This window comes from Solanum lycopersicum, chromosome 11 (assembly GCF_036512215.1).
Source record: "Solanum lycopersicum chromosome 11, SLM_r2.1".
In the NCBI taxonomy this organism is placed as follows: Eukaryota; Viridiplantae; Streptophyta; class Magnoliopsida; order Solanales; family Solanaceae; genus Solanum; species Solanum lycopersicum.
This window is the reverse complement of record NC_090810.1, coordinates 1,523,848-1,535,690: the sequence shown is the minus strand read 5'-3', so window position 1 is coordinate 1,535,690 and position 11,843 is coordinate 1,523,848. Positions and strand designations below refer to the sequence as shown.

Sequence of the window (11,843 nt, the reverse complement as noted above, 5' to 3'; positions counted from 1 at the left end):
ATGAACCACGTCTAGACTGAACCGGTTTAACACGTGACTCCGGTTTGAGGACAACACAACATATATAATTCTATTTTCGTTATACTTATTTTAACATAGCTCGAGATTAATTATTTTGAGATTTGTTATTTCATGATTGTTATATTTTGCTTTATATGTGGAAGGTGGAAGTGACATTTTGTGGTGGACTAAATTCAGAAAGTGAGACTGAAATGGTTTGAGCATGTGCAGAGGAGATGCGAAAGACTGGATATGGGAGATATGCGGAAGGGTTGAGGTAGGTCGAAGAAGTATTGCGAGGGGTGATTAGACAGGATGCGGTGTAGCTTCATATTACTAAAGTCACGACTATAGATAAAGTAGACGTGTATTAGGGTAGATGGATAGTAAGAGTGGAGGGTTGTATTGCTTTGTTAGGGTTTAGGCTTGTTAGTGCATTTCGTAGTATGTTATTGTAATTGTAGTGTATGTTGTAATACTAGTCGTACTCTTGTAGTTTTTATCACATGTTATTTGAGTTTTCGAGTATCACACGATTTTACTATTGTTAGTGTTTTTTTCTTGTGCACTTTGCTCGTTTTTTATTATTAGTAATTATGATTTATTTGTTTTTTTCTTCTTTTTTTAATTAAGTGTGATGCACTTGAACTGAGAGACTTACGAAAATAACTTCTCTATCTTCACGAGATAATAATAATGTCTGCGTACAATATACTCTCAAGTTACATTTCATTTGATACAACCTAAATTTATTGAATTCATTAAGATATGTCATAAACTCTGTGTGTATATATATATATATATAGCTTTTAAAACCTAAAATATATAGAAATAAGTCTAAAATTATAGGGCCTAGCTATGACTTTAGTAAGTTGCTTAGATCTTGCTTCTTGTTACGGTTATATATATATATTGTAATAAATAGATAAAATCTAACTTTCAATTTATGATAAATCTATAATGAAAAATTTCATCTTTATTATTGATTCTAGAGTTTAATCGTATAATTTATCTTTTTTTTTTAAATATAGGCCTTAAATTGTTATCGTTTTTTAATAAGTTTATTTGTTTATGTGTGATTAATTTTTATTTCCTTATCTCTTGTGAAATCATTAAGTGTTATAGTTTGTAAATCTAAGTTGAGGTTCTTAAGATTTTTTGTTGAATTTTTGATCACTTACATGTGCTTAGTATATATTTTAAAATTTAAATAAAAGAAAATATATACGTGCAAATGTGGAACTTGCAAAAATAAAATAAAATTGGTGAATTCATCAAATTGGACACCTTAATTTCTTGTAATGAATTCAAAATTGATAAGATCATGTTATTTAACTGAATGACATAATTTGGATAAGATTTATTTTAGTGTGGTTTTTATTATTAAATTAGTGTGATTTAGTTTTGTACTTCGATCTTCAATTTTATACATTAAATTTGGTTATCATATTAATTTTTTTTTAATGATTTTTAAACCAAACATGTTATATTTATAGATCAAAAATTCAATTTTATTTTCTTTATGACGTGGATGACATGAGTTAGACTTAAACTGAATTGAGTTTATAGCTTCACAAATATTTATCTCTCTCTTTTTTTTAGTCTCGAGAGCTTAAAGAAACATTATTTTTACTAACGAATATATTAATTCCAATTATTGTTATCGCATCAAATTCAATATTCAGATCACTCGTCTTAGAGCCCGTTTAAATAAGTTTATAACTTCCAAACTTATAAAACGAAAATCACAACTTATCAATTAAAATTTTGTAATTTTAGCTTATTTTTATTTGTTAATTTTAAAATATTCTAATTTACAATTATTTTTTCTATTATAAAAGTAGTTGGAGGACTTTTTTTATTTTTTTTTTATATATATATATATATATGGATTGTACATTCACATGACATATATATCCGAATTATGAGTATCTTATATTCCGGATATACATTATCTATATATTCAAAAAGTCAATCGAATCAATCTAGCGGCTGTAAAATACACTAAAGGCCCACTAATTTAATCTACACCGTTAAATCAAAAATAAAAATAATAAAAAAAGAAAACAGAAAAGAATTTAATTCGAAAAAAAAGAAAAAAAAATATCTCAATTCTCCAAAAAAAAAATAATTCATGGAGCCGAATGAAACCAGTGGACTGAATTCTTACTTCCACCACCACATCCACCACCAACCGCCGCCGTCACAACCACCGCAAAACCCTAACCCTACAACCACCACCACCACTACCAATGGAATTGTATCAATTAACAATCCAACCGCTAACGCTAACGCTAACACCACAGTCGGCGCCGCTTCTCATATGGTGTACACTGGTTCGCTTCCGTCAGCTGTGTCGCCGACTATGGAGAGTGTGAAGAGAAAGCGGGGGAGACCTAGAAAGTATAGCACGCCGGAGCAAGCTGCTGCTGCTAAAAGGCTGTCGTCGGCGTCAGCTCCTCCTAAAAAGAGGGATCATGGTTTGAGCCATGTTGCTGGAGCAGACGGTGGTGGTGGTGGTTCTTCGAAGAAATCTCAATTAGCTGCGTTGGGTTAGTCTCTTTTTCGTTATCTTCATCACGCGCTCGCACGCGCCAATGTTGGGATTTTGTTTTGGAGAATTTTTAAAAATCTGTTCTTTAGATACATTATATTTATATATATAAGAGGGTACATGAGCACATGATATGCATATAAAATAAAAGCATTTGTATTCAGTATCTCTGTTTTATTTTCTTTTATTTTAAGGCTTAGTTTAATGAATACTTTATTCTTGTGTTGGACCTCCAACTCCTCCACTTCTATTTTCTTTTCTTCTTTCCTTCATTCAACTGAAGTTTTTTAAAAATGTGATCTTGCATGGTTTGTATATAGTAGAAAATATGTTACCTTATCCATTTTATGTTGCCCCTTTCTCAGTCTAATAAATGGCATTGCTGGATAAAAATTTTATTCAGTAAACAAAGAGGCAATCACAACTTGCCTCTAAAGTTATCTTCTTTACACCATTAGTATGATTTGCTTTTAATTTAGATGTCTATGCATAGACAGGTTTGTCATCTCTTGTTTTATCCTGTCCCCTGCTCGAATGCGGGGGGATATGGGAGGTTATGGGATGTGTAATTGGAAGTGCTTAAATTATTTTTCTTCATATATTTACATAGTGATTATGTTTAAACTGTCAGCTAGTGTACTCTGTTTCCAATGTTTAAAAGGCCTAGTTACTGTTGCTTAACGCGTGGAAGGGTGTCTGCTTTACTCAAATTTTATCCTATTGGTTTCTGCAGGCAATGCTGGTCAAGGTTTTACACCTCATATCATCACCGTGTCTGCTGGAGAGGTATGTTCAGAAATTTTCTTCCAAATTCTCTAATAATTCTTCTCATTATGCAAAGTTCACCATGCTTAAGTCGATGATAAATGATGATTCCTTCCATATACTTTTATCTATTTCTGATAGATAGTTTCACTTTAGGTATCTAGATAATTCTCAAAAATGTTTTTGAAGGAAGAGAACTTTTTCTTTTTAAGCAAATAAATTGGATAAGGGATCAATTAAGCTGTAAATAGATAGGACAGTTTATCAACTTTACCTTTTTTCAGAATTAAATAAAATTAGATAGGACAGTTATCTTTTGTTAAAAAAGTCCTATACGAAGCTTAAGACTTGTGGAGTAGGGAAACTAGGATAGAAGATATAAATCAACTTGTTGAATTCCTAGAAATGATGTGGTTAATGCTGGGGTAAGAGCGTTTGTATTTTGTTGTCGTATACTGGTTGTACCTTCTTGATACTTGCCTTGATGAAATTACCCTAGTTTAGAAACTAAAAAAGAATGGATGGAAAAGTCAGTAAGTCCATAAATTATACTGGGGAAAGTTAGAGGTGTTGGGACTTTTGGGTTTCTGGAAAACTGTAGCTGGTATTTAAATATCCAACTGATGATACTTCCATTACATGACTAAAGCACCTCCCAGATGGTCTAGCTGGCTTACACCCATTTTGTTTTGTATTTTTTCGCTATGGTAACTTGTTGACATCATAGTGGATGTTTCAAGGATACATAAATCTGTTCAGCTTTGGTCCATTTATTGTACCTCCAGTGAGGGGAGGAAGATTCTGCTGATAGGTTTTCCTTTGTGTTCAACCTTTTCCTCTTTATTGGTGCCTGGAGTGTGTTACTCCTCATTTATGATTTTTAGATACCATGACTTTCTTCACTAGTTACTTCTTTTCCTCTTTCATTCTAGCAGGTTCATTCCTTTTTATCTGCTTTCGCATTTAAGATCTCAACTACATGACTTCATTTCATTTATACAGAGACAATTGTGCACTCTGGGTTATTATCTCTGAAGTATTTATTTTTTGAAGGATATTTTATATGTTAGAACTCTTCTCATACAATTATTGGTATGTCAAGACTGAAGGGAACTTCCCAAACTTCCTTTAAGGTTAAAGCTACGTGACATATACAAGATACAAGCCAACAATGAAGTTAATTAGGTGACTACAAAATTGTCTATGTGAAGTAAGGATATGTAAGTAAATGATATCATGTATAAGGGAGACATGCTCTAAACTGTATATAAGTGACATCAATTGTTGATTGCCTGCTTGAACATCATATTTAACCATTCTTGTCCATTCCCGTGATTAGATTCCTTATTGGTACAATAATTTTGTTATACTAAGTTATTGGTTTGTTAGAAGTTCGGTCTAGTTGAAAAATTTAATTAGGTTTGTTTTTTCTATGAATTCTTCTGATATGTACATTGATTTTAAAAAAAAAAAAAATTCCTGATGTGCGCAAAAGTTTGAGTCCTTATATAATTGCTTCCAGATATAACATTTTTATAGCAGATAACTCAGATAAAATGACCTATGGGAAATTCAGCGTTTCCTGCTAATCATGCCAGCTTCAAGAAATTTGACAAATTTCTGGATTCTTGTGGCTACCAACTTAGATTTAGAAAATTCAACTGGGGACATATCTATCTGAGTACTAGCTTCGCTCTTTTTATTTTTATATCAAGAAAGTATTAGCTTCTCTCTTACCGGAATCATGGTGAAAATTGAATTTGAGTTTTGGTGCACAGCCTCAGAAAGGAGAAAGGATGAACTGATTCATCTGGTTTTCTGTTCTATTAATAGTCTGTCAAAGTGGGTTGAGCATAGAAGAATATGTAGCCCATGTGTTGTTGTAATTATCATGTAGTACAAAGTGAAGTAGGAAAACAGCCAGCTGTATGATCGTTTGTTCTTGTTGTTATTAAAGGGAATGTAAAGTTTGCTCTCTCTCTCTTTTTTTTTAAAGTTGCATATATGGAGAAGAGAGAGTGATGTTTTAAGAGAACATTGTCTTGTCTTCTCACACCAAATTGTATGTAATTGCTCTCTAAGTGCCTTTTTGATTCCATCTAGTTGCTACAAATCATCTCTTCTTTGCTCTTGCTTCACTTGCCATTACTTAAGTCAATAGCAAAGTTTCTTTTGAGGTTTTTATTTTTTTTACAGAATGGTAAGGTTAAGTTATTGTTGAAGATATCCCCTCTCCAAAAATTATGGCGCACCATGAGTTCCTCACATATCCGCCTTTTCCAAAAATTATGGCGTGCCATGAGTTCCTCACATTTCCGCCTTTCCCTAAGTCATTGTGTTCCATGTTATTCTTGTAGTTCAACTGGAATGCTTTTGGTTTGTGTTCCTTCTGACCTCAGTAATTAGATCTGATAGGAAATCTTTGCCTATCATTTTCCTCGTTACAAATTGATTTTAAAAGTCAAATTGGTGTATCGTTAACATGACATATCATCTGTCTATGAAAAGTATTGCATATTGTTAATTTCTTGTTGCACTAACTTGAATGTGCCTGCAATATTTCTTGTTGCACTAACTTGAATGTGCCTCTAATACCATTACCTTCCTTTCGGTTCTTAGAGCATTAGGCATATCAAACTAATTTCTGTTGTTTTATGATCAAACTTGAGATGCCGTTGATTTGTTGTCACAAGCATATGATTCAGGGGTTTATCCTCAAAAAGAAAATATATGATTCAGGGGTTTAGTCCTTTTACTCATCCTTTCGTTGTTCGTCAGAAAATGTAATGTTGGTTTTTCCTTAACATGCATGAGAGTTTAAATGGTACATCACAGTTCTTAAGTAACTGCACTGCATTAGAGATGTATTTTTTCAAGTTTTCTCAATATAAATTACTTTATTTCCACCAATCAATTTTTTTCACTTAATTTTTATTGCAATCGCCTTCTGATTATGCACGTTTTTGTCCCTCATTTTATGCTTATACAATTTTTGCAATTCACTTAACAGGATGTCGGTCAGAAAATCATGATGTTCATGCAACAAAGCAAACATGAACTATGCATATTGTCAGCATCTGGCTCAGTCTCCAATGCCTCTTTGCGTCAACCAGCAACATCTGGAGGAAGTATTACATATGAGGTAGAAATTTCTTACTGATGCTGTTGAATGTGAAGCGTCGATTCTGCAGACAGACATAGGTCTAAAGAATAATAAAGAAAAGCAAGATTCAATTATATAATGAAGGAAATTAGGGTTGGTTGTGTCTCGTTGTTGTTGATTGGATTGATCCAACAATTTCAGGATGACTTGCAAAAAAATACTGTTAATAGGACACATCAAATCAATGTTGGAATTTTTAGATTACATCATATGATCTATGAAATTTGGTAAATTCTCGTGGGGTTCTTAATTGACTGTCACACATATTTCACAAACTGTAAATTTTCGATAATGTTACTGTAACCTAGGCCACAATGGAGTGTGTTTGGTATCATGGGGAATGTTTTTCATGGAAAATGATCTCCTAGAAATGTTATCTTTGAAAATATGTGGGTTCCACAAGGATTTCATACCCCATGCTAGTTCTTTTTCTCTCTCCCCAAATATATGCATTTAATAAGTCCTCCACCTATTCATGTGTGACGACATCTATGATTATGAAATTAAGGAATGAACCGTTGCCACAATCATGTTCAATTTCTTTTGACCGTTTTAGATTGTGGCCCTTTGTAATGAAGGGTGAGAAGGAAGTTCATGGAAAGGTTTAATAATCACTTCACCTCTTTCATACTTTTGACGTCTACCTTACTTAATTTTTAGTGTTTGGTAAGCAAGAAAATATTTTCCCAATAGCATATATGTGTTATGTAGCAATACACTATGTAGGCGGGATGGGATGGGGAGTGGGAGTTCGGGGTATGGTCAAGGGATGGGGAGTGGGTGGGTGGAAGGAGACAATTAGTGTGGAATGTTACTTATGCAACTTGTTTTTCCTACTTCCATTAGGGAAGTCATTTTCTTCATTTTAAGAAAATTATTTTCCTAGAGAGGAAAACATTTTGACCAACCAAATCTTTTGGTATGTGCAAAACATTTTCCGGTTTTCCCATATTTGGTTAGTCAAATCTTTTGGGAAATATTTTCTCTAGGAAAACAAGTTCTTTAAAAGTAAGTAAATGAACTAGGGGAAACAAGTTTTATAAGTGATGTTCCACACTAATTGTCTCCTTCCCACCCTCCAACATACCCAACCCCCTCCTTCCCCCCCTCCCAAACCTATATAGTGTTTGCCTAGACTGTACACAAATGTTTCTAAATAATATTTTTTGCTTATGTACCGAACACATTAAACTAAGTATGGAAACTACTTACTTTTGTAAAAAAATATTTCCAAGAGAACATTTTCCGTCGAAACCAAACACACCCTTAATCTTTTGGATTGAGAATAAAATGAGAGAGGGTGAGGTTCTCCTAGAATGGTAGAGTTAAGAATGATCAAACAATGCTATCACGACTAATAAAAGCTAAGTAGCAGTACATCTACTATGAGTTCCTTTTTGTTTTGAGGTGAATTTAAGTGTAATATTTAAAGAGGCCAACTTTTTTACCATGTAGCTCTTTTACCTTTATTTTTTCAGTAATGTGAAACCTCTTTTGCGTTTAACTCTTTGTTCCTTGTTTAGTTGAAGTAAGACTTCACCTCAACCCTTTGTTCCTATGTAGCCATATTTCCTATATTGTGGTTCAAGCACAATTATGTTCTTCTATGGGACCAGTGATAATCAACCATACACTTTATACTTACACTGAGGTGCAACAATGAAAAATAGATCAAGTATAAGAAACATTCCAAAGAACAGAGAGCTTGTATTTTGTGGTCATTTTTTCTGTTTTAGAGATAGTAGTGGGTTCTATTTCTAGGACTACAGTGTCTTCATGATTCTCACTAAACAAATAAGAGGAATAGGATTTAATATTTCATATTTTTGATGTAATCAGAGTATGTCAACCAACACTTGATCACATCTACTATCTCCCAAATGGCCAAGAAAGACCATCCTAATTTTGTGTCTTAGTTTTAGCATGTGAACGACACATTTGAGATGCCTAGATTATATCCATGCTGTATTACTAGAAATTAGGACAAGCTTATCAGGGTTTCCCTTTTCCTTTTTGGTGATAGTAAGCTGTCATTAGCATCATTATTCTGCCAGTCATAAGAGAAAAAGGTCTTTTATCGCATCTTTCATGTCAATTGAAGTATACAGCACAGTGTCATAACTTTGTGTTACTTCATGCCAGGGTCGATTTGACATTCTCACTCTAGCTGGATCTTATGTACGCACCGAGACTGGAGGCAGAACCGGTGGGCTGAGTGTGTGTCTGGCAAGTAATGACGGTCAAATTATTGGAGGTGGAGTTGGTGGTCCCTTGATTGCTGGAGGCCCAATTCAGGTTTTCTATTTTCAAGAATATTTTAATTTGTTTAGTATGATCTTAATTCTTAGCCATCAACAGAATTAATTAAGATATTGATCTTAAGGTTAGCTTATAAGAGATTAGATTAAAAATATCTTCAAGGGTACCAAGCAGCTCAACAGTTGTCATGCTTTCTCACTGATAGCTTTTTACCTAACTTGAGTCTCTTTCTGTTTCTTCATTTCTTCCTTCTTTTATTTCTTTCTTTTTTTTCCACTGATGAAGTGGTTGATGTAGTATCTCTCCATGTGTAACATTGAAGTTCTCTTGTGATAATACGAATTTAGTTGTACAAGTTTAGACGATCAAAATGTATATTTGACTCTCACCATAAAGGAAAAAGACTCGTTAAAAACATGAAGTAATTAACTTACCAATCAAGGACAAGAATCAGTGATCTATTTATTTGCTCATCTTTCGTCACGTTAAGTTCCTATCTTCTGATAGCTTGTCATTGACTATGTTGGTAGGTGATTGTTGGCTCATTTTCAGTTGACTCAAAAACTGGGGGACTAAAGCATGATACTTCCGCCCAATTTGGTGGATCACCATTATCATTTCGTTCAATGGTTGATTCTTCTAACCAAAGTATGGGTGGAGGTCAGTTTATGATGCCTTCTCGCGGTATGCAACCAACACCATTACATTCAACTGATTGGAGAGTTACCACCGGTCAGGGCTTGCACCAGTCTCCAGAAAATGGGGACTATGACCACCTTCGAGATTAGCTAAAACGTGACGTATTAGGAGTAGTGTGATAAACTTTCCTAAGTTATAGGTTCTTTTTTCTAAGAGAATATACACTCTTTACATTTGTACATGTTAGCAACAAAACCTTCCCTGTAGTGTCTTCATTGCAGATGAAAACTGCTCCCAAATACTCTGATGTCTAAACCTCAGAATTTCTTTTCCAATTCTCTGAATAACTTTGCTGTCTCTGTCTTAGAGTTGTTTATTTCTTTTTGTTGGTTGAGTATGTTTAGGATTCTTTATATTTCTGACTTTTGTCTATACTGATGAAATAAGAAGTTAATTAGGTCTGTGTTTACCTAGTTGTATTAAAAATATATCATGTCTAGTCACTCTCTACTTTTGCTCGGATAAAAACGATGATGTTCAGACCACCTTGCTTATTACTAAAGAAATCATCTAACGATTTTGACCTTGTCGAGGTCTTTCTTTTTTGAATAAGGTTTTCAACTACTTCATTGTGTCCAATAGTCTCTACTTGTTATCTCATAAATTTTGTTTCTTCGAGAGACGCAAATGAAGATAAAAACTATGGATAATTTGTGATTAATAGTAAAGGAAAGATAATTTGCTCGCTATTCGAACTTAGAAAATTAAAATTTAGATTGTTGACCTATATTATGTGGCAAGTGGACAAGTAAAGTCATATTAAACATGTTTATTTGTTTAAAGTTTTCAAATTATAATCTCAATTTGCCTATAGAATATTTGATGTGGAAATTTGTAACAAGACCGTTATAATATTATTTATATTATTACACAAGTCTCGATGTGTTTTAGAAAGTGTATTATATTTTAAGTTTTTTTTTTTACATTTCAATATTGCCCTTATACTTTGGTTAAATATTCTTAATGTGTAAAGGTCAATTTGGTCATTTCAGTTGGAAAATTAAGAATCAATTATCCATTAAAAAGTCCCAATTGGTAATATATTGGATCATAGCAAAATTGCTAAAAAAATCTTTATTTTTTACTCAAAAAGCAATAATTATAATATAATAATATAACTAGTGGAATTGCACAAGGTTTGAGGAGGGTGATTAGTACGCAACTTTATCTATATTTAACGAGGTGATTATTTTTAATAAGTATGTAACTTTATCGATTCAAATAAAACATAACAAAAAAAAAGCGAAAAGTATCACTACTAATAAAATACATAAAATCTTTTATATCATCAAGCTAGGTAAAATCTAAATATAAGTGAAATTTATAACGTTTTTAACTCGATTTATTAATAAAACAATAACATGAATTATGTGAATTAACGAATATTACGTTACGAATTCTGAAAAAACTTATTTTAAGTTCACCAAATATCTTTCACTAAGGAATGGACCAAAATTGACTATAGAAAATGTGTATGTGATATAGTATGTCATTGTTTGAAGTTCTTTTTCACGTGTCCCCTTTTTGATTATTATTTTTTTTGTGTATATTTACTAAAAATATACAAAAATAAAAATAAAAATATAAGATATTTTTAAAATTTTGTTAGTTGAGGTAGGGGGACAATATTAATTATTATTATTAGTTCAACCAACATGGAAATGATATTTTTTCCTAAATTTGTATAAATCATATGTCTATTCCATATTGGTTTACAAATACGTGTCTCTACCCCCTCACATTTCAATAATTTGAATAAAAAAAATTTATTTTGCGATGATTTTTAATTTATATTTTAATTATTCGTTAAAAGAAAATTTATAAAATAAAATATTTTTATTCACACATTTATTATTTTAAGATTTTAAGAACTAAATCATGTGTGGTATAAATTATGTTTTGTCTTAATTTATGTAATAAAGCTATATTCTTTGAATAAGTATACAAAATTTATTAACCTTGATCATGTCTCTAAATTCAAAAATACGAAGCTATTCTAGTTATCAAAACAAGATATGAAATACTTAATGATTTATTTTTTATATGAGAAAATTTATTTATATTTTTACTAAAATAGTGGAATAAGGTAATCATACGATTAAAAGAATACTCATTAATTATATGAAATTATTTATAAATATTTAAAAATTATTATTCTTACTCCATGAAATCGAACCATAGATCCAATGATTAAATTCTAAAATGACAAAACTTAATTAAATCATAGATTTAGCTCATTGATTAACTTTTAACGGTCAAGATAATGCAACGTCATTGCATGCGACTTTTAATCACACTTTGTTATGCTATTTATCAAATATAAACCGTCTGATTAACCCCATAATAAGATCCACTAATCCACTTTGCATCTGTGATTAGTCCCCCTCTTCTTTTTTTTTTTAA

General features: G+C 32.0%; 1 protein-coding gene across 1 annotated transcript; it reads left to right on the top strand.

Annotated features, from left to right (window-relative positions):
- Positions 1–1,642: 1,642 nt before the first annotated feature.
- On the top strand, positions 1,643–9,866 carry LOC101252942 (AT-hook motif nuclear-localized protein 14). The gene is made up of 5 exons (XM_004249870.5): positions 1,643–2,552; positions 3,288–3,340; positions 6,330–6,461; positions 8,625–8,777; positions 9,272–9,866. Exons 1-5 carry the CDS (start codon positions 2,135–2,137, stop codon positions 9,527–9,529), a joined length of 1,014 nt encoding a protein of 337 aa, XP_004249918.1. The 5' UTR covers positions 1,643–2,134; the 3' UTR covers positions 9,530–9,866.
- Positions 9,867–11,843: the final 1,977 nt, after the last annotated feature.